This window comes from Suncus etruscus, chromosome 10, assembly GCF_024139225.1.
Source record: "Suncus etruscus isolate mSunEtr1 chromosome 10, mSunEtr1.pri.cur, whole genome shotgun sequence".
In the NCBI taxonomy this organism is placed as follows: Eukaryota; Metazoa; Chordata; class Mammalia; order Eulipotyphla; family Soricidae; genus Suncus; species Suncus etruscus.
The window spans coordinates 104,241,286-104,265,320 of NC_064857.1; the positions used below are offsets into that span (position 1 = coordinate 104,241,286).

Here is a 24,035-nt window from a genome sequence, read left to right on the forward strand (position 1 = left end):
GACATTAGTTTGATTTAATGATTAGCCGCCTGACCCTTCTGCTGGAGAGAGTGGCTTCAATAGGGAGAGTTCACTCGGAAGCACTGGGAGAGAATACTAATGAGCTTGTTAAATTTAGCATGGCTCCAACTACTTTTAATTCCTCTAATGGGAGCAGTTCTGCCAGGGAGAGGGAGCGAGCGAGGGAGAGAGAGCGAGGCAGGGAGACAGCGAGAATGTTCCTAGAGGGTCTACACTGCTAGAGAAGCTCACCAGAAGTTTGAAGAAAGTAGCAAAGTCTGGGGACCAAGTTGTGAGTATGACCTGTTCCATTGCATGCTGGGTCTTCAACAGATATCTTGGGGAGCAGAGAAGTAGTGATACTTCAGTGGGTTTGGGGAAACAGGTTAAACTGATATGAATTCTAAAAATGGGGGAGCACGTGTCCTCTGAGCTCCGTACCAGTTCTTTTGGGGTGAGTGTTCTAGTTCGTGTTGCAGTGCACGGTGGTTTTTATTTTTTAATGATTATTTTGGAAGAATTCTCAGAAACTTTGGTGGAAAACTTTCCCTTGACCTCTGTGAGAATCTGTACAACAGTTTGTGTGCAAAGCACAGGCATGTGATTGAGTCCGGCTGCATGTACCACCATCACTTGCTTTCAGGCATGATTGTAAACAGCTTTTGCAAGGAAAGCAACTTCTGAGTTTTCGGTGTATGTGGCACCAACATCCTGATTTGCAGTTGGGTGCCTTTGCATTCGTTTGGAAAAAGCTGGACAGTATTGAACATGGGAAGCTTGCCAAAGTTCTGGGTTGGAGGTAGGACTTAGTTCATTTCCAGTCCAGATTGGGTGTACAGAAAAAAAGAGGTACCAGTGGGATTAGGATGACTATGTTTAAAATCATTTGCCTTGAAACTTCTTAGTGAATCTGTGTTTTTGTTTGATCCCAGACCTTGCAGCTGTTAAACACAGAGAAGCACAAACCAGTCATCTTGTGTTTGGCCGTTTGAGTTCATTGGCAAATGCTTCTGGAGCAGTGGGCTGTTTGCTTACATTTTTGCAGCAGGCTTCTGCTTGTTGCCATGGTGGGCAGTATGTTTCTGTCAATAATTTGGCATGGCATAGCCTGTCCTCACTGACTCTCAAACTTTATTGAACAACTCGGTTCTGCTGTACAAGAACAGACATTTTACATCTTTTAGCTTGCTGAAGTGCTTGCCAAATGTATAAGAGCAGGCAGGAATATAGTTTGGAAAGGTTCCTCTTCTTACTGAAGTGTGCTTTAAGTTTTGTAGCTGTTTGTATTTCGGATCCTATGTCCTATCAAATTTTCATCTGAATGCCCATCAAAAGTAACAGTACAACGGTAAACTTCATGCAATATTTGTCTGCTAGAATTATTTGGAGAGGAAGGGCAGGGAAGAAAAGATGTGATAGCACTGGCCATTGTAAAAGTCTTCTTTCGATTCAAGGTTTCACATTTAAAATAGGTTTGCACTGGCATTTACCATTAGTGATGGGTTCATTTTTTTCTTAACCAAGTTATTTTCCTTCTTGCTTCAATTTTCATATCTGTATCATCTGGGTTGACATTTATTTGGAAATAAACATTTGAAAAGTAAAAGATATTAGTTTTTATTAAGAAATCATTACGTTGAAAAGACATCACTCTCACTCTCCCCCACCCTTACAACATAGCCCTTTTTCAAGGATGTTGGGGAGGTGGGAGAGCTCTGAGACGAACTTGCCTGTTATTCAATTATTCATGAAGTTGGATTTGAATGCTCCTCATAAAGGCATATTTTCTAAGAAACTATTACAGGGATGCATTTTTTTAAGAGAAGAAAAGTTAATTTCTTCTAGGAAGATTAAGTCAAGGGAATCCTGTTTGAAACCTGGAACACATTAGCAGAGCTTGGTTATTCATCTTTCCCAGAGCTAGCTAATTATGTGTCACAGCCCCCTTGGTGGAGGCTTTGGCTTGCTAAATGAAGGTCCATTCTACAGAATTTACACCTCAATGCTGCAAGTTCACTTCAGGTTGAAGTTTGAAATAAAGGTTTCATACAGAGTGCAAATTAGTGGAAAATATGGCTGGAAACATTTGTAGGTTATAGGAATTTTTATAACGCTGATGTTCAGTTTTAGTATTTTGACACCCTTTGGCTTTTACGTCAAGCAAACCCTTTCATAATGCTTATGCTATAGCCTGCAAGTTTACTGCTAATGAACTAGTGCCCTGAAGTGTTAGTCAAAGAGGAAAATGAAAACATAAGATTGTTTTTAGAGTTTGTTTTTAAATGACTGAAAGCATGATTTCAATTGCTTTGGTAAAAATCAATGTGTGAGATGTGAGATTACACCAGTATTTTTATTAGTCACTTGATAGATGAAACATATAATTTAGCTGATAATTACAATGCTTCAGAGGGAGGATATGCATAAAACAGTAGTAAAATAGTGTTCCACAGATGCCCTGTGCTAGTCAGCAGGTTTACTCTAAAGACCAAAACGTATCTCATTGTCTGTTCTATTTCGCAAGTCATTTGCCAGGCTGGAAAAAGAAATACATTGCGTATTCCTTCAAGTCTCAGATATAGGGAGAAAAATAAAGTTGCTACTTGGCTTTAAGTTGCTCAAGTCATCAGTCAACATTTAGTTTGTATTTTCACACTTGTCAGTATTTATCCTTATATTTTCTTCTGAATTGGTACCCAGTACTGTGAAACTGCTGATGCACATACTGTTTTTAAGGAACTCTCAACCAGATACAGTTGCTGTATGGAATAATTTGAAGATTAATTTGTATATTAGGAGAAGATGCATTTCGAATTCATTTATATACAACAGTGTATCATACATATGCAGTTAGTAATAGGAAACAGTTTTCAGTGAGATGTTTAAGCAGTACTTGAACAACTTGTTTTCATCAGCACTTACTTACCTGCCAGGACAGTCTGTTGATTAAACACAGTCTACAGAGCTTGTTTGGAATGATGCAGTTTAATGTATGTGTATGATTTCAGCAGATGAAGCAGTCCACTCCTTGAGGCTTCAGCTCTACACTTAGGTTGAATTTTTGTGTCAGATTCTCCGATCGATTGCTGGAAGGTCATGTAGTTATATCTGCAGAGAACATTAGTGGCTGCTGAAAAGCTTTAGATGGAAGGGAACAGAATCAGGGAGCTAGAATATAATTCCTTTGGACTTTCGTTTCAATGTTTCTGGTAGGCAGCACTGTCTGGACCCCACCAGAGCGTGCCCTGATGCTTTATCCACCCACATTGCCACCTCACCTGGGACTTCAGTTTCACTCTGCTTTCTTCTTTCCATTCATATCTTCTGCTGAGGCCCAGCACGACTCATGCCCCAGGGGCTGTAGGCTCCCATGCTAGACAGCTTTATAACAAGTGAACTTTTGTTCCTTTTCTTTCTTTTAAATACCACCTAGATTTTGTATCTTAAGCAAGACAAAATAAAACACTGGGATCACTTTTTTTACCGGATGTCCTATAAAAGTGAGGCGCAGTGCCCCCCTGAATCACTCAGAGTCTCATCTTGGATGTGCAATGCTCCCTCGCTGCAGAGGCCCAACTTTCAGTGGCAAATCCAGGAATGCTGTACTTCTGTAGTTTTTAGATGACAGATTGCACAGAGCAGACCTGTATCCTGAGGGGATATTGGCAAGTTTGACTGCTGAGCCTACTTGGCATGTTTAGATTGGGCTGGTGATGATGGTGTCCTGACACGCCACATCTCAGTGCAATAGGCTTGTCCTCACACACCCCTAGCCATTGGATTTATATTTTGGATTCTCATTTCTGAAAGGCAATTTTGACTGGAGACTCTCATGGTGTTACTTTCAAGTTGGAATGGCTTCTTTGAGGGAGGGGACTTAGCTAAAGGATGTAATTGTTGACTGTTTGCCTTTCTCAGTAGTTAACAGACTTCCCTTTCCATTCTCTCTTCAGAGGATGAAAGTCCTGGACAGACCTATCACAGAGAGAGAAGGAACGCGGTCACCATGCAGCCTCAAAATGTCCCTGGGCTCAGCAAGATCAGCGAGGAGCCTTCGACATCCAGTGATGAGAGGGCCTCACTGATCAAGAAGGAAATCCATGGGTCCCTGCCACACCTGGCTGAGCCATCCCTGCCATATCGTGGGGCTGTGTTCACCATGGACCCCAGGAATGGTTACATGGAGCCCCATTATCGTAAGTGGTTCTTATCCCCTGGTTATCTTTGCAGGAGCAAGACTGTGTGTGTGTGTGTGTGTGTGTGTGTGTGTAGTGTGTAGTACACATGAACCTTTGTGTTTCAATGGATGCAAATGTTTAATTTACTTTTTGCTTTTCTTCTTACTTTTCCTGTGTCCTGTCCATTCTGCATTGTAGAGAAATCCATTTCCGTCCATCTTGAAGCAACTTGAGGCCTTCAGGAAGGTGTCCATCTGTGGCTAATCCATATGAATCTCTCCTGGAAACTAAAACCAGATTTGCTCCCCCCAAATGGAGCAGGAGGAAAATTGGCTAATGGGGGAAGTTATTAAAGTGGGCTCAATTAGCAAAAGTCTTTAACTACTCCCCTTTTAAATGATTTTTTTCCTTAATTGTTAAAGGAGAACCAACTCCTTTTGACCAATCAGTGTTAAATTCTTCAACATGGAAGATTTTTCTGTGTGTTTTACTTTCTTTAACCAGCATGTTGGTTTCTTTCCAATAGCAGTTTCTTTTCCAATACTAATCAAGTTTTAGAAACAACTTAGAGTTTGAAAACCAATAAATTATGGCTTTCTTTCAAGACATAATGTAAATACAAACATATAAGGTTGAGCTTGGATGTCTAAAGACAAAATATAAATAAAGAGATACAAGATCTGGTCTGGTTCTAGTTTAAAATAATAGTTTGATTGTGTGGTAATGAAGTTCATTTTGAGGTGCCAAACCTTGCAGCTCTTGATTACAGATTTATCACCTTGCCAGGATACAGACTTGGCATTTCACCTTTCCAGATCCAATTCCAGATGAACCATTGAACTTCAGAGAGGAGGACTGGTTTGTATTTCCCTTTTCCCACATCATTCAGAAATGTTAGTGTTTTAAGGCAAAAGGTCATTAGCCAGATGACTGATTGGTGAGGACAGCTGATTAGTGCATGTTTTTTTCACTCAAGAAAGTGCCCAGGATAAAAGCTCATTTAGTCTCTTCATTAGTTGCTTTGCAGCAGAGGGGAATGTTCCCTCATCAGGGTATAGATCAAAGAGCGCTGAACACCTTATAGTTTAGAAACTGCTCCCCTACTGCCTCCAGCCAGATGATATTGTTGGTAAAGGTAGAAGTTAACTTTATTTTTTAGTGGACTGAAAATTCTTAAAAGTTGTCAAGAGCTTGGAAGGAAAAGCTTCGAGGACTCTTCTAAACCTTTGCAGAAATGACTATTGCTTTTTTGTTTTCAAAGCGCTACTACAAGCAATATTGTTTTTCAGCTTCAGAAATAAGGAGGTTGTTATATGTATGTTTCCTTTCTTCTCTCATTAAAGGTTTACTTTGTTTTATTTGCCTTTGCTTTCAGGAAAAAATGAGTTTTAAATCTTGGTAGGTTTTTCTCTGAATATATTCCTTTGAGAATGTGCACATTTCTTTGAGAACATTCTATTCTTTTTTAAATAAAAGTATTACAAGTTTTTATCTTAGAAGATAACATGAGTAATTTTTACCAAACACCTGCCTTTATTAATATTACCTGAGATGCTAAATTTCTTAAAAACTTCGTGTTTCAATGACTAGCTATACTCTCTTGACTTCTTTGCTCCTTATTTATAAAAACAAAACTATTTCAAATGTGTGCTTTATTATTTATTACACTTGTCCAGTAAGTACTGAGATTTTTTTTCACTGGTAATAACAACAGAGAAATGCCTCTATTTTGTCAGTGAAAGTGTCCAGATGACCATTAACTGAAGCTTTGCTGCTGAGCTTGAAGGTTGGTCATGACCCATATATTCTTACTTGTTCATTCTTTTGGTCATGTGAGAGGGGGGTTCTCTGCACACTTTGGGCCCTTATCTCTGCTTAATGTTTTGTGCTTGTTGCCCATCTTCTGAGCACAGAGGAATATTTTGTAGCACAGGACACTGGAGAGCTCTCAGTGAGACTTGTTAGCCTTTCATTGTCACTCTTTGTGTGTGACAAAGAGAAAAACCAACACATCGCACCAATGGATTGGTTATTTTTCAGTATTTCTTGTTGTATTGCTCAGATTGCTACTAGAATTGCACAATAATTTATAAGACTATAAACAAGCTTGAACCAAATAACACAAGGTATTTTGTCACCCACGCCAGTCTACTTATTGAATTGTCATAAATAAATGATGTCATGACATTATATATTGAGGGTAGGGCGCCCTAGAGATTACATAAGTTGACTCAAGACTCAGAGAATTCAATTCAATATTCAGGGTTTTTACATATTGACCAAGTGAGTAAATTTAGTTAAATCTTTTTATGTCTTTAAGAGTATTCTAGGGGCTCCAAGGTTGTATGGCACTAAAGTCACTCATGGCTGACTTGTGTTTGATCAAAATCCCTGACATCCAATATGTTTTCCTGAGCACCAGCAGGAATGAATCCTAAGTACAGAGCCAGGAATAAGCCCTGTATACAGCCCATGTAGTTCCATCCAACCCCCAAACACTGATGGATATGTCCCCAACCCTTATAAATAATACTTTTCTAGGTGTCAAAGAGGTAACATAGGGGCAGGGCTCTTGCCTTGCATGTTATTGATCCCAGTTTGACTTCCTGGTACTGCATTTGTTCCCCTGAAGTAATGCTGGGAGTGATCCTGAGCACAGAACCAGGAGAACAGCCTGTGTGGCCAAATAGAAGCATGAGAGTTTTATAAGGGTTGAATTGGGGCAGTGATAGGATGCTCTGCTCTTTGGTGTTTCATGAGAATGAAGTTGTGCAATGCTAATATTAAAGTTTATTATCTTTTAGTAAGGTTCATGGATCATGGTGAATACCTCAAAATTATTGTGGCAGTTGCTCTCCTCTGTTTTACACTACTCTGTCTTCTCCTCCTGCCTCTTTTTTCTATTGGTTTCACTATCATCATCATCATCATCATCATCATCATCATCATCCTGTTGCCACTAATATTTGTGTTAGTGTGCTGGCCATACTCTGTTCATTTGTCTCCCTGAGGTCATTGTCTTCTGTAAGCACAGATGAGGAATCTAAGAAATTATAAACTTAGGAAGAAGACTGGTGTGACCAGGAATCTGTGTTGTGGCCCCATGAACATGATTCTTACTAAATCTTAATGCACTGACTAGAGCATCTTTATATTTGTTATAAGTAAAAGGTTTTAGGTACCTAAAACCTTTAAATGAGGTTTAAGGAATTTGAACATTTCAATCTTTGTCAGAATTGAGTTTAATAATAAAATTCAATAAATATGGGGTGGGAAAAATATTTATTCCTGTTAAATACTTGTTTTTGGAGGGAATAGTGGGTTGGGCCACACTGAACGGTGCTCAGGGCTTTTTTTAGCTCTGCACTTGGGAATCACTCCTGGCAGAGCATATGGGGTGCCATTGATTGACTAAAGATTGGCCATGAATAAGGCAAGCATGATACCCATTGTACCATCCCATCACCCTGTCATGTTAAATATCTTAATGATGTCCTAAACAAGTCTGAAAGAAGGGAATCAAAGGTAGGACAGGAATTTACTTTAATCAGGGCTCTTTCAGTGAATTTATTTCTTAATCACTTGACTATTTCTAGATACAGTATTTGCTGGCATATAAGACGACCCCCTAATTTTGCAGTTAAAACATAGGTTTAGGCCTATATTCGCTGTATCAAACAGAACGTTCCTGTGCTGCATGTGCTGCATGTGTTCCTGTGCTCATGTACCACAGTGAGCCAATCACAACAAGCAAAGGTCCAAAGGTTCTACTGGAATAGACTTCCTCTCTGACTCTGGCCAATCTGAGGAGGCTTTTGACAGTGTAGATTTGGGTCCAGAACATTGTCTAATTTGCATACATAAAAAGCCTGCTTGGATTGGCTGAGTTAGAGAGGTGGTCCCAGCAGCCTTGCAGTGATTGGTACAGGATCGAGTTGGAAAACTAGTTTTGTGGCAATATTCAGACAATTTTTGTTTAGCGGCATATTGAAACATTTTTCGGGATATACTCGGCATATAAGATGACCCCCGATTTTCAGTTGACTTTTTTTGTTTTAAGTTGTCTTATAGGCCGGAAAATACAGTATTTTGTAATAAGACCTATTATATTATTTAATTTTGGAGGAAGTCTTAGACATTGATGTGTCATGGTGCATTTTTAATGTCAGAGACAAAATTTGATTTTTTTTTTTTTTGATTCTCTTTTCTTTGTCTTGTCTCCATCCTAAAGCACTATATCTTTGCATTTTGATCTTCAGTAACTTGAGGTTTAAAGGAAACAGCATTTTTGGTGTTTCTTTTTCCTTAGAGTTTTTGGCCAGGCTATTGGAGAAAAAAGATTCTTCCAATTCAGTGTAGCTGTGTATGTGAATACTCAGAGCAGTAATTCCTTCATTTTTTTTGTGGTTGGAAAATGTAGACTTTCCAAGATGCTTAATTTGTGCTTCTATATATACTAACTTTGTATTTCTAAAGTGTGGGCAGGCTTCCTGTAAGACCGGAAAAGGGAAAATCTTTTTCTTCTTCTTCTTCTTCTTCTTAGAAGGACATCTGTAAAATTTCTATTACACAAGACTTTATTATACTCGGGTATGCAACGTTGTGTCTTTTCAAATTACAATTAGACAAGATCCCAAATCGTTTAGGTTTCAACGTAGGTTTGTGTCGTGAGAAAGAAAATAGAATGCCAGGGCAAGCAAGAGTTCATCAAACATTTGCAACTCATGTTTGTAATATTCTCAGTAGTGATATTCTCTGCTGGGTGGCTTGCGGGGGCTGTATATCAAGGGAAGAGAGTAGATATTGAAACTGGAGGGCTGAGATGGGACATGGGGTGTTGCTGACAGGCTGCTGATAGGAGATCCAGGGTTGCTGGTGCTTTGTAATTGGGGAGAGCATGGGAGGGGAAAGAATTGAAGATCAGGACTGTTTGCATCAGAGGCAGGCTAAGACCTCCTGCCCAGAGATTTCACAGCACATTTATCTGCTCCAGCTCCTTCTGTAGCCAGACATTTCTAACCTCTGCCACTCCTTGTCATGCATTAATTTTTCTATAAACTTATAAAGGCAGGTGACATAATAGTTAAAGCATTCTGTTCCCTGGCCGACACTTAACTTTTATTCCCTTCCTAGTTACAGAAAGCATGTGCTGTTTTTGCTTTACTACGAAGAGGCTAGTTTTCTAAACACACTGCTTGGGGTCCTTGTGAGGAGTTTCTGGGCTTCTTGGTTTTATGCCATATAGGGCCCCTGCTGCTTTTGTTCAAAGGGGTGAGACGATGTCTCCTTTTCTGACATTTCAGGTCTCTCTCCTAGTTTCGTAGTTGTGTAAAGCCTGCTTTCCTCCTGCCCCCAAGTACTCCCAAGCTACAATTCCTCATGGAAAGTATGATTCATTCTTTCACTGAATCAAATGCTTTGATTAAAAACATACCACTGATATTTTTCCTTATGCTTTCCAGCTCAAGTGACAGAACTATTAGTTGCTAATTAGGAAAACCTGAGGAATTTTTAATTGGCTTGCATTTATTTTCTGCCGAAAGTTGATGCGCTGAGTCTACTTGCACTCCAGTGCACTAGAAAAAAACTGCACATTAAATTTCCTTTCTACCTGTCTGACTTTATATTCGGTGACTTTCCACACTCCTTGGAAATAAATATTCTGAGAGAGTGAAGATCTGTATTTTACATATTTAATAGGTGCACCTGTTCACATTTTTCTTACATTTGGAATGTCAGCTAGAGACTGGGAGAGACAAAAATGCCTATGAGGCAGAGAGGTACAGTATAGTGTTGACCAAACTGCATAAGCAGTGACAGTTCCCCAGCACACCTGTCCCTGCTGCCTTGTATCTCTTTGGAGACAGCGGATAAGCCAATCAAGGGGTGTGTGTGCTATTTTTTTTTCCTGTTGAAAATGAGATGGTTTAACCAGTAAGACTGATATTGGATCATACCCTGAGGCTCTCCCAGGCATCTAGCTGCCTAATCTGTTAGTCTTGAATTGTAGCGGGAACTGGAGTGGGGAAATGTAGGCATGTCTGTGAACCTGTGCAAAGCCATGTTTCATTTTCATGGGAGCGGTACAATCATTCCCCACTTCTTCTCTCTCAAGGATTTGATCTACTGCTTTCATTCAATGCCCAGAGTAATCTGCTAAGACTGGAAGTAGTGAGGCATCACATAAACTTTTTAAAAGTGTATTGCACTGACTGCAAGGTTAACTGCAGAAAGCAGCAGAAATGTAGGGATACTACCAGGCACCCAGGCAGTACTCTTGCTATGAATTCTGACCACTCTAGCATCTGGTGTGACTTTGGTTATATATACCAGTCCTGGATTAATAGGAGTGACCTAGGAACAAACCATGAGAAAAAACTGCATTGGGAAAATAGTGATTGATCTTGCACACTGAGTTTGGGTTGTCTATTGATTAGAAGGGACACGGAGAAGCTTGAAGGCTAGCCAGGAGAGAAATTGAAAGAAAAGGCTCAGGAATCACAGATTCTTGAGGAGCCTATATGGCCCACTAGGGCTCTGACCTCGCACTCTGTCTCATTCCTGCTTAGGACGACTTTCCAAAAGTCAGTGAATAAAATGAGGCAAACCAGACTCCCTCTGACCTGCTAGTCAGGTCACCCTACTCCCAACTTTTGTTTTTCTTGGAATTGTTTTTTTTTTTTTTCCTCTTTCTTCTTTGTCTTCAGTTCCTTCTTCTGATTCAAGCCACTCTCTTCCCAGTCTTCTGCAAGTACCATCTCACAAGACATACCTCTGCCTTGCACAGCAAGAATACACAGAATTCCTATTTTTAAGCATATCACAATTGCCCCCGTGTGGTCCAAACTTCTCCTATTCAAAAGTGTGTAGTATTTTGCTCTTATTTCCACCAAGTTCCTAGGCATGATGAGGAGAACTTTATTCATCTGTAGGGCAGAGTGGGGGTCAACTCTGAAGTTGCTTAACCCTATTCGACCCAGAGATAAAGTTTTGTTTAGAAGTGGGTGCTTAGCAATTTGAAGAGATTGAAGCTTCTGTTTCTTTGTACAGTCCCTCATTGTTTGCAGCCTCTAATCTAAATTCAAATCTAGCTAATGATTCTAATACAACTTGTGCCTGAATGCCAAAATTACTCCACGCCATCCCTGGAAATGACTAGGTGTTTCTAAGTTTGTACTAAATGATGCTCGGAGGACCATGCAATGCCTAGGGTAGAACTAAGGTTGAACTAAGGTTTTACCTTGAGTGTTTTACCTTTATTTCTTGTTTTTCTCCTTCCTCTTTCTCTTCCTTCCCACCATTTCATAACCAAAAATCTAAGAGCTTTCTGTCCCATTTTCCAATGGAGGCAACACTATCTTTGGACCTCCTCCTTTTTTCTTGTATAATTAAAGAATGTTACCTTTGATGTTTCTTGAAAGCTGCCTGCCTTTCCTGTCCTGCTTTAGCTTTCTTGATCTTGTACCTATAAATTTGTTCTACCTCTTTATTCTTCTTTGTAAAGGGCAGAATATTCTCTCTTTGTGCCTTTCACATTTGGGTTTAATATAGAGTATCTGACATTTTATTGCATTCTCCTTCCTATGTCCTTTTTTTTTTAATTATTATTTTGGGCCACACCTGGTGATGCTCAGGGGTTACTCCTGGCTATGCACTCAGAAATTGCTCTTGGCTTGGGGACATATGAGACGCCGGGGTCTGGTCCGTCCTGGGTCAGCCATGTGCAAGGCAAATGCCCTACCCCAGTACCATCACTCCAGCCCCACCTCCTATGCCCTTTTTTCTTTTTCTTTTTTTAAAGCAGCATAACTTACAATGTCAGTCACAGTTGGATTTTAGACATACATTGTTTCAGCACCAATCCCACCACCTTTGCCAGCTTCCCTCTATCAGTGTCCCCAGTTTCCCTCCCAACCTCAGCCCATCTTTTTGACAGACAGTTGGAGTATTGGGGTTTGAATCTCTTGATGTCGTGTTATTGACTCTGTGCTTTGCATGCTGAGCTCTACCTCACTCTACTACCCACGGACCTGTGTTCCCTTGGCCTCTGCCCTCTGCTGCTTCCCACCTGTCTTCCTCCCATACTCAGTTTCTTACCTTCTCTTTCTCTTTTTTACTCCTTCCTATATTCTGATGGAGGTTAGATTCATTGGAAATATACAACTTTTAGAATTGTTTCAGGTTTTACATTTTTTCTGCTCTACTTTGCCTCACTCCTATGGGGAAATTCTTTTCTAAAGTCCTCTGTTCTTTGCGGGGAGCAACCATTCCATTAACCTCAGTTGTCTAAGAGTTTCTTCCTTTTCAAACACAGGTAAGATAGATTCTATTTGATTTACATTTTGTGCTCAACCACCAGCCACTTGTTAAACTCCTGAGTGTCTCCCAAGTGCTAGCCAATGTTGGAAGAGGGAGCACAATGGTTTCTGTGCAAATACAGGGGTAGAGCACTGAAACAAGTGATAAACCCATGCAAAAAGTCAGCCCAAGGAACATGTCCTAAGAAACAGAGGCTGCATTGGCATTTGCCCAATATGACAGACCCAGAAGAAAGCTTCCAGGGGGGAAGTGAGTGATCTTAGAATTATTCTTTATGGCAAACAGGCATTTGGCAGAGTCCTGGAAGACCAAGAAAAACCCACTGTCTGTTGTTCTCAGAGAACTTTGGGGTTGAAGTGGGAACTTATGTGTACTGCCAGGAGCAGGCTGAACTGACACTACTTCTGAGTGGGCTGATTCTCTGCTGCTTTAGTCAAGAGCAGCCTCCAAGACTTACTTCTTGACTGTTGAATATTGAAGTAACACTTTAGGGATCTATGTTCCTAATTAATCCTGAATTCCATTGTTTAGAGAATTTGGGTCACTGTTGCCAGTGTGTGAAAGTTATGCTGTAGCTTAGTCCCCAGTTTTCAGATACTTGCCACAACTTTCCCTGTACAGTCCCTTGGGGACAGAAGAATCCATTATTAGCTGGATTTTGCTCAGCCTTTTTTTATGTCAGGTAACTGTATTAACCATAATATTTAGCTTCAATCTTGCAAGCATGAGGCTTTAGTTTCTTGTGAGTCAAGAATTTTCTATATGAAGACATGTTTCAACTTCAAAATAATTATGTTCACAACCAAAATACAAAAACAGACGAACAAAAATGGTGCTTCATTTTATTGCAAGCCCTTCAGTCTGCTCTATCAGTCATGTTAGGGAAATTGTGCAAAGGGCATATGGGAAGGTTGGGGATTGGGGCCAGAAATAACAAAGTGAAATTCAGCTGGGAAATCCAGTAGCTAATACCACTGGGAAGGGGGGATTGAGAACAAAGACTTCCAGTGGTGGGATAAGACTGCAATCTGGCCTGGACATAAAGAGTCTTAGGGGAGATGGTGGGACCCCCGAGGAGTTGAAGCCCTCCTCTCCATAGGGAGCAGCAGAGCTAATCAGGGGACATTGTGCAGGTCAGAGGAAGCTCATTCTTGGAAGATGGGTGTTTGCTAGTCCACTGTGGGGTGAGGGGGTTCATCTGCATCCTGATTGTGCTCTTGTGGAATGAAAGGAGGTGCCTGTTCCTTAATTCATGGAGGAGCAAGGCAGGATAAGTGACTGGAGCCAGAAAACCGACATCGCCGATTCTTTTGGTCTGACTTCTCAAAATAGACTTGCTTTCCCAATTTGCAAGGTTCAAATTTACCCCCTTAAACTCTGTTTATTCCCTGTAAGTATGGGATTTGATAGAATGTCCTCCTTCCGTCCCTTCTCTCTCCCCAGGATCTGGGCCTCCTTGTAGCTCCCACCCAGTTCCTCTAAGTCCAGCTTGACTAAAAGAATCTAGCCATCTTTTGATTAAAACAGACAGTTCAGTTCTGTGTTCAATGTATCTATGACTCTGGGACACAATTTTACATAACCTCAACCTTTTATCTTTAAGATAAATTTGATGTTGTTTATGCATGAGTGCCTACAAATTTAAGGCATAATAAAAGGAAAAGTTGTGAGCAGTGAGATCCCCTGCATGCCTCTAGTGTCTCCCATTCTTCTGATCCTAAACCTTCTGTGACATGCTTTAAGTCTCATCCCCTTTGGCATATAGTGCATTTGTCTATCCTCCTTTCAGAGAGTCTGTGCATTTTGTTGAGCGTTTGCTCTCAGCAAGACACTGTCAATGTTCCAAGGAACGCTTGCTCGGGCCTATCCGCTCCTTGCTTTGGAAGAGCCACACACACCTGGGGAAGAGCTGACACTGAGACAACACAGCTGGTGCCAGTGCTCACTAAAACTGGCGGGGCAGACCTCAAACAGAGTAGGCAGGTCAGCAGAATCTTTGCTCTGAGGTGTCTTTGCCACTAAGACACAAACAAGAAGAAGCACTGAATTTACAGGCAGTTATTGAGGTCATGCCTGGGAAGTAAGTGTTGGCCAATGTGGTGGGCTGGTGAGCGAGTGCTGTAGGGGAAAATATGAGATGGGTAGTGACTTGGGGATCAGTAGAAAGCCAGTGATTGAGTGATTTTTATTTGCCCTCAGTTTTTATTTGAGAACAGTAACTCTGACTGGTATGTGAGGATTGACATGAAGGGATGGATTATATAGAATCAGGAAGGTGATGCAGCAGGTATTATAGTACTAAAGTAGGAAATGATCATCTTTCAGAAATTATGTAGGCCACAGGAATAGAACCCTGTATCTGAACATATTATGCTTTATTATTTATTCTTGAATTTATTAATTCCTTACACAGCTGTATGAGAATTCGTCATGATTTTGGATTTTGTTTTTTGACAGAGGAGAAAACTGAGAGCATCCCTCACCCATGCCCCTGCTCCCTTCCCTCAGCTAAGGTGACTGTGAATTTTTAGATTTGTTAGAAGCAGCTAATCAAGGTTTGATTCCACCAACTTTGCAAAGCTACAGAGCTCAAATTCTTTCAATGATCTTTCCATGATCTCTAACTGTTGAAATTTCAAAATGGCAGTTCATATCTGGGCAGGAGCCTGCCAGGTGGGCTGCTATCCAAACCTGGCCTCATTAGCAAGGGCATTGGGAATGATGCCGGAACTGAGGGTTGATATTGCCAGCAGGGACAGGTCAAGGCTTGCGCTTGGCTATAGGCTCTGCTTCTTAGGTCTCCTGGCCTCGATGCAGGGAGTTCAGCATTGGAGAGCATGGATATGACTGTGCAGTCACTCTTGATTTGTGGCAGCAGAATTTATTTTCCATTGAAACTCTTCACCCCAAATTAGAAGTTATCACTGAGCATCATGGGAGAGCTTCTGATTCTTCCTAAAGACACTATTCTCTGCTAAGGATCCATACATGAGCTTTCAGTTTTTTCACAGTCAGTTGGTACCTGAATTCATTGAGATCCAGGAGGATTGTATTACTTGCTGACCTTCTGGTTTGATTCTTGACTCTGATCAGGAAGTTGAAAGGAAGGAGCAATACTTGTTTTGCAAATGTAATTTGGATCAAAGATCTATGCAAAAGTGTGATCTTGAGGTTCTCAAGAATAGCCTATGGGAATTACTGGAGTTTTCATGTGTCAACAGGAAAATGCCATGTCTTGCCCATCTCAGCTGCCTTTGGGCCCGCTCCTATAGCTCTGAGACTGTGGCTGAGTCTGTCCCTGACCTGTGTGACTCCCATAGGCAGTAGAGCAGCCCGACACTATTAGGGAAGGGGGTGCTGGTTAGAAAGTGTCCCATCGTGGTTTATTAGCATTCCTGGAATGTGTGTGTGTGTGTGTGTGTATGAGAGAGTGAAAGAGAAGAAGAGAAGAGTATGTGTGTATGTGTGTGTATTTGTGTGTATGAGAGAGAGAAAGAGAGAGAGAGAGAGAGAAAGAGAGAGAGAGAGAGAAAGAGAGAGAGAGAGAGAGAGAGAGAGAGAGAGAGAGAGAGAGAGAGAGAGAGAGAGAGAGAGAGAGAGAGAGAGGCCAACACACATGGTCCTTTACACAGATATGGCCACTCCATAGTCTGGGGTTTTGGAATGTCAGGGGAAGGCTATTAAATTTGATTAAGGGTCTGGAGGAATCATAGGAAAGATGGAAATGACTGAGTATTTCTAACAAGGACTGAGAAGGTGAAAGAGATCCTCAGAAACTCTCAACAGATCAACAGAAAACAAAAAGAAGACAGAGGAACAAGACAGAAGAAAAGTGGAAATAAGAAGACCAGCTGAACCCTTTTTTCTTAGGCATTATAGCTGGCATGTGACATATCAGACTTATCTGCATAATGTTATATTTGATGAAACTTGATTTGATCTGAATCCTATCTGGGTCTGTAATAAAGCATACTTGTATCAGTGTGCCAGTGGTCAGAGAGTAAGAAATGTTCATGTAAAAACTCTTAAGACTCACTGTGCTCCCCCCAAAACATTAGAACTAGAAGAAACAAAAAAATTGACGAAAAATTGTTTTAAGCCATCTGAGAAGGCAGAGGTATGATTTCTTAGATATTTTTACTGATTCCCCGCCATAAATTCAGTACCATGTGGGGTAGGAATACAGAGTAGGGCCCTGCCTCTGGATTCTGTGTTTTTGGGTTGTGGCTGAATAGAACACATGAAAACAATTAAGCTACAAATCAGCAAGTATAAATGAGCAAGATGAAAGTCAGGACCTGGCTCTAGGGAGGTGGCTTTCTTATGCCAAGGGGTTTTTACAATCGGGCTCAGACGCCAGGCAAATTTAAATCCAGGATGAAGTTTCTTCTAATGAACATTTCCCTTCTTCCTTCCAAATATCAAATTTATGGACTAAGACAGTCACAGAACACATATGCCGATGCTACATTTTCTTTCCATCTGATTTATTCCAGCTGTTATTACCTTGCATGTCTGATTTCCATTCACTTAGAGTAGGGGTCTCAAACTCAATTTACCTGGGGGCCACAGGAGGCAAAGTCGGAGTGATCCTTGAGTGCAAAGTCAGTAGTAAGCCTTGAACATTGGGGTGTGTGACCCAAACAACTAAAACAAAACAAAACAAAAAAAGATTCCTCTAGGGCAGGGCCACAAAATGTTGTACAGAGAGCTGACCTGTGGGCCGCCAGTTTGAAACCCCTGACTTAGAGGGAATTCTGACCTCTTGTGTGAAGTGCTTCCCTGAACTTTAGACTTAGGAGTACAGTTTCCACAGAGGTTGCTCCTGATCCTTGTGAATATTTCAGCCAAATATTTTGGGCTACAGCCACCTATCCAGGACCTCTTGCGACCCTTCTAGTGAGGTGACCAGTTGAGTGTTGGCAATGCTCACTTGACTGTGACTTATTTCCTACTGATCCAGCCTGATTATCCTAAGCACAGCTGGGCTGTCACCTAGTTTTGCTTTGAAAGACTCTCAGGCTCATAAACTATAGGTTTTCTGGGTGTTGGTAGTTGTACTTTCTAATCTGAAGCAGGTAATGCTTTTATCTGGCATTTTTCCCCCAAATAGAGGCTCCCTAAAAATGATCTTTTCCTCTTTTCTTTGTCGATGCATCACAGTTACATGGAGCTCTGGGGCCAGAGAGATAGTACAGTGGACAAGGTGCTTATTTTACATGTGTCTAACCCAGCTGGCACTCCATTTGGTTCCCCAAGCCTAGCCAGGAGTGATCCCTGAGAGCACAGCTAGAAGTGAGTCCTGAGCACTGCTGGGTATGGCCCCAAAATCAATCAACAGAATCAAGAAGGACTGGGGGCTTTGGCAAGGGTCTGAAACATTCTGCAGCAGCTTTGAATCATAAACAAAGTTTTTTTTTTTTTTTCTTAAAAGTGAGTCTTTTTTCCTGTAGTGTTACTGGAACTTTATATTTCCTGTTGCTGGCTACAAGTCTTATCTCAGGGAGCATGATTCCCAGTTTGGAGCTCTGAGATGACCCAATGATGTAGGAGACATTGCTTAGCATTTCCTCTGGATCCCACTGAGGAAGAGTCTCAAGGGGGAAAGGGGTACCATACAGTTAGTTTCCTTTAGGAGCATTCCTTATTGAAGGTTCTTTCTTATTGAAGGTTTTTTCAACTGTGGTCCTTGCTGTTAATCTTCAGTTCTCCTTGCTGTTAATCTTCAGCTTTTCTAGTGTCACTCTCATAATGAGTGAGCCCGACTCTAAGGACAGATTTCTAATTTTTCTTTTTCTTCTTTATATTCAGAGTGTTAAGAACCCATTGAGAAATTTTGTTAAGCGGAATTTAATATTAGCATCCTAAGTAACCCAACTTCTGAGAAGAATCAGATACTACAGGGTGATGAGGCACTGTTGATCCACTTCCTTATGACTGTGGGTGTTTTCCCTGTGCTGTAGTGGAACAATATTAGGACCATACTTAATTCTCTGTGAAGCCATGTTCTAGTCCTTAAATTACCTGACTTTGTCTAGCATTAAGACCCAGTTGCTTGGGGGACCAGAATGATAGCACAGCAGATAAAGTACTTGCCTTGCATACACCTGATCTTGTATACATACATACACCTGGCATCCCATATGGTGCTTTGAGCCCCACTAAGAGTGATACCAGAACAGAAAGCCGTAAGCTTACTCCTGGTATGACTCAAAACCAAAACCAGATGTAACAAACAGCACAAAATAATTGTCTTGGGGCCAGGTATATAGTTCAGAGGTAGAACATTTGTATGGCAGGGTGAGGCACTGAATTAGGTCCTTGACTTGCATGTCCCCAAGATCTCTAGGACATGCCTGGTGGAGCCCAACATTGCAGAACCTGAGGAGTTTTTCCAGAACTGAGCATGTAACCCCTAGGGATTCCACAGAAGCAGGCCCGGGCATGGCTGGGTGTGGCTCCTATTTTTAAATAAGAGCATTTTGTCTGTCTTATATACATGCTGTATTAACTTTTTAAAAGAGTTTTATTTGCTTTTCATTTATTATTTACCTTTGTAGTATCATGTTGTCCTCTTATTGTCAGTCTCTATGTCAGGGAGAATACCCCTTCTTTTCTGGGTACTTGACTGTCCCAGCAATTTAGACAAAGAGTCTGGGTATATACATTTGAATGGATTGGGTCACTGGTTTGTTTGTTTGTTTGTTTTTTGTTTTTTTTTTGTTTTGTTTTGTGCTTATTTCACTTTTATTTGTGTATGTGTGTTTTGGGGGGCAATACCAATTTGTGCCTGGGGATTACTTTTGGCAGGAGTTGGGGGACTTTACTTGCTGCTGAGAATCAAAACCAGGTAGGCTGCATGCAAGGCAAGAGCTCTACTATATTATCTCTCTGGCCACAATTGTGACATTCTTGTTTATTTTAACTTCTCAGTGTCCCAGCAATTCAGACAGAGTCTGGGTATATACATTTGAATGAATTGGAACACTGTTATTTTTTGTTTTGTACTTATTTTACTTTTTTTGTGTATGTGTGCATGAGGGGGATATACCAGTTTTTGCTTATGGATCACTTTTGGCAGGAGTTGGAGGACTTTGCTTGCTGCTGGGAATCAAAATCAAGTAGGCTGCATGCAAGGCAAGAGCTCTACCCACTATACTATCTCTCTGGCCACAATTGTGTCATTCTTACTTGTTTATTTTAACTTCTCAGCAAAAGAGGTACAATTTCTGTGTTTTTGCATATCTGACCTTATTCTTCTTTGGTACTTTAAGTATAATTATAACTATATTAATCTTCCCATTGGGGGTGAGAGAGATAATACAGCATGTCAGGCATTACCTTACATATGGTAAACCTAGGTCCCACAAATCCCACCAGTAGTGAACCCTGCACCTCTCTTAACAATCGCCAAAATCAAAACAAAACAAAACTAATAAACAAAAAGCAACAACTAACTTTCTTCTTTGAGATCTCTGAAGACACAGGAATTATTCTGTTATCTTATCTTATCTTCAAATGAGAAGTCTAGTGACTGTGGAACGGGTCATTTTTTTGTCTCTGGAAACTTTTGAGATCTTTCTGTCCCTAAGAGTCTCAAAACATGGTTCCTAGATGCACTTTTTGTTGTTTTGGTTTATTGTGGATATGCCCACAGTGCTTAGTTTTCTGACTCTGATCAGAGGTTACTCTTTGGCAGTGCTCAGGGGACCATAGGCAACAAACTGTTATAGAGATAGAGCCAGTGCTGACTACATGCAAGATGTACACCCTAACTTCTGTACTTGCTCTCTGGTCTGGGTATTTGAAGTTCAGTGTGAATTTATTTTAATTTGTTCTTGATGCACTATCTGAAGACTCATTGATGATCTTTGTGGATGGTCTTTAATCTATCACACTCTATAATAGATCTGCTTTCCTTGTACTGTTTTTTCTTTTTTCTTTTTTCTTTTTTTTGGGGGGGTGGGACTCTAGTTGAATGTTAGACTTCCTCAATTAATCCTCTGTGTCTTTTCTCTGTTTATTTGCTTTTGGTCCTATGTTCTGCTAAATGTACTTCAATGCACTTTTCAGAGTTTTTGTGATATTTTAATTTCAACTGTCACATTTTTCATTTATAAGAAAAGTTCTTCCGGGGTTGGGAGAATTAAAAAAAAAAAGTTCTTCCATGGATTACTTTTCTAAGCATCTTGCTTTGAATTTTTTTGTTTTGTTTTGTTTTGTTTTGTTTTTGGCCACACCCGGCGGTGCTCAGGAGTTACTCCTGGTTGTCTGCTCAGAAATAGCTCCTGGCAGGCACGGGGGACCATATGGGACACCAGGATTTGAACCAACCACCTTTGGTCCTGGATCGGCTGCTTGCAAAGCAAACGCTGCTGTGCTATCTCTCCGGGCCCTTGCTTTGCATTTTAATCTGTAGTATTTTCTCAGTGTGCTCTTAAAGTTTTCTCCAGGATTAGTTTTCCTGGTTTGTCTTGGTCATTCATGCATGCCGTTTATCTCCTTATAAGTCTTTGGGATGCTGACTACCCATATGTGTTAAAACTATAGGGAGAATGACAAAGCCTTAGGTTTGGGAAAAAATTGGCTAATTTCCTTTGGGAAATAAGGTGGGATCCTCCAAATGCCCTAATTGGGGATCCATATGACCAGGTCATCTCAAACTGTTGAACTGACAGGAGGGGCAAAAGCTCTGTGACTCTTGTGGCGAGTCCATTTGGATATGAGACGTGAGTCTCCAAATCCATGGTGAATTTTCTTTCCCAAGAACATTTATTCAGGTGATTTTTTTCTTAACAAGTTCATAACAATGCTGTTTGGGAAAAGGCCCACTACCTTTGCTGGTGGGGGCATGAGACAGGCTGATGACTTGCACGTTCAAGAGTTCTTGAATGAATTGGCTAGGACTTCACTTCTTAAATGTTGGGTTGCTTCCCCATTCAGGGTTGTGTAAAATTTTGGCAACAGTAAAAGGTTTTTGAATGTGCAACAACCAAAACTGAGTTGAAAATCAACCATATAATGAATTTGAGGTGCTTCTGGCAGCTCTACCCCTGTTGCATTTCTCAGACAGAAAGGGATTATGAGAAAGAAAAGTTTAAGCTGCTCAGTGCTAGGCTGCTTCCTTTTAGCCTCAGTTAGGATGAGATGTGTGGTATGATGAAAAGCATCATAAAAAAAAAAGCATCGTCCAGAAATCGGTTCTGATTTAAATGATTTCATTAATGGCTGTAAGAGAATATGCTCAAGTGCTAGGATTCAAACCCCAAATCAGCCACTGAGGAAGTGATTATGAACAAATTACTCAGTTTTTCTGAGCCTGTTTTCTTATCTGTGGATGGAATAGTAGCTGCTCCTGTATTTAAGCTTATTTTGAAGACTGTAGTATCATTATTGGGACACAAGGCTCCTAGACAGGGCTGAGGGACCCTGGAGGGCCACTGTGGGCAATACTGATTCTTCTCGATCGGTTGGGCTTTAATGTTCAGACCCAAAGGAGGCTGTGGGACAATTGCAGAACTGTATGTTAAATTCAGATAAGGTACTTTTCTGGAGTTTAAAATACTCTACAGATGGATGCTCACCTTTTTTTTTTTTTTTTTTTTTTTTTTTTTTAGGAAATTGAGAGGTTTGATGACTTTTTGTGAAGCAAATAGCCTATCTGGCTTTTCTTACCTTCTTGCATATCAAGGAAACTCAGTTGTTTCTATTCTATTAGATAGGTATTTTGCATATTTTCTATTTAAATTTCTCGAGTTTATTTTTATTTTATTTTTACTTTTTTTGCTTTGGTCTACATGTAGTGACTCTTGGGGCATAGTTCTCAGAGACCAGTTGCACCAGACTCAAACCCAGACCTCACCTGGCACGCGAAACATGCACTGCAGCTCACCTTCCCCAGCCAGCCTTTTCCAGGACCATGTGGATTGTTCCGGGTTGGGTTTCCATTTAGTTAACATTTTCTACCATATTTCCTTTGCAAAAAGTCTTTGATGCAACCTGAAATCTTTATTGAGATGAGCCGAAGTATTCAAATAATTCATCTTCTCATCAGTCAGAAGGACATGAGCACTAAGCGCATAAGGACATAAGGACTATGAGGAGACAGATTTGTGTGAGAGCAGGAGATTGAAGGAGTTTGTTTCCCAGTGGTGTTCCCTTCTTGCAAGGGATCAGATCAGGTGCATGTAGCCTCTGAGTAAGGACCCAGTGGGAGCTAGTCTAGCTTTTAAACTTTTCTCAGTTGTTTCAAGTATGTTGTTGTTTTTTTTTTTTTTTTTTCTTTTGGTTTTTTGTTTTGGTTTTTCGGGCCACACCCGTTTGATGCTCAGGGGTTACTCCTGGCTAAGCGCTCAGAAATTGCCCCTGGCATGGGGGGACCATGGGTATAGAACCCTCTCCTTCCTTGGCTAGCACTAAGGCAGACACCTTAACTCTAGTGCCACCTCACCGGCCCCATCCAGTATGTTTTTAACATTTATCTCGGCTACCTTTTTCTTTTTAACCACTGAAAGTTGAATTTGGTTTCTAAACACTTTTTTCTCAGCATCCTTTTTCAGTGAGCCAGTGTACAAGGTCCAAGTAAGCTTGTTTTAATATTTTGGAATTTGTGTTTCTCCTGTGCAAAACTGATATTCTTAATCAAGTTCCACAGTATAACCTTTCTATTTCCAAATTATCCCAAATACTCAGCAGTTTTGTTTATTTGCTCCCAGCACCTTCGAACCCCATTGCCCTCCTGGCCCCCATAGCTGAAGATTCACCTCCTGAGGACGGCTCCATATTCTGGGCAGAGTATATAATTCTTCACATTGTTTTCTTTGCTTTCAAATGGCTGGGGACAGTGAGTCAGAAGTGAGAACTCCCTTTGTTTCATGTCCTGTGCTTGGCAGGGGAAGAATGTAGCAGGGCAGAAAATGAAGAAAGACATAAAAGGAGCTGAGCTCAAGGAGGTCAGATCCATCAGAGGCTTAGCTTTGCCTTCAAAGATGCCTGGGACAGGTGGCAGTTCAAGACAATCACAGCGCAGGCCGCATCCGCCAGAGCTGAGATAAGGGATTCCTGCAGAAGCTGCTATCTGGGGCCTGTTTGCTTTGATGTAACTCTGCTAGCAAGACTTTGGGGAGCAGGCGACTGCCTTCCCCTCTGATAGGCTGCTGTTGTTCAATCTTTTAAGGTCTCATTACAGCTCTCCTTGAGGATTAATCCTTAGGAAGGTTTACATGGGATGGTTTTGTCCAGAGCCCAGCTAGGGACAGTGATGCCATTTGCACTGGACACTTTGCATGGGCCTTTTCCTTTCCCCTTACCCCAGGCTGTTAATATTTCGAGTGTGAACTTTAGCCCCCTTGACTCTCCTTTGTGGTCTTTGCAGAGTTTTTGTTGCACTCAGTTTGAGCAGTCTCAGGAGATTATCAGCTTCTGCTACTCATCCCTCCAGTTCTGTAGGGGTTTTAGTATGCATTTCCTTTCCAGCCAGTCTACTCCAGCCCTTTTTAGAGTGAAAGAAATTTCCTTCTCTGACTTGAATGTTTGGAG

At 41.0% G+C, this 24,035-nt stretch overlaps 1 protein-coding gene across 1 annotated transcript in view; it reads left to right on the forward strand.

The window, feature by feature from the left end:
• The window catches only part of GLI3 (GLI family zinc finger 3), a 312,603-nt gene that overhangs the window by 89,011 nt on the left and 199,557 nt on the right, over positions 1-24,035 (forward strand). The window contains exon 2 of the mRNA XM_049781861.1: positions 3,954-4,196. Within this exon, the coding sequence (XP_049637818.1) occupies positions 3,954-4,196 (243 nt within the window). The remainder of the gene's footprint in view (positions 1-3,953; positions 4,197-24,035) is intronic.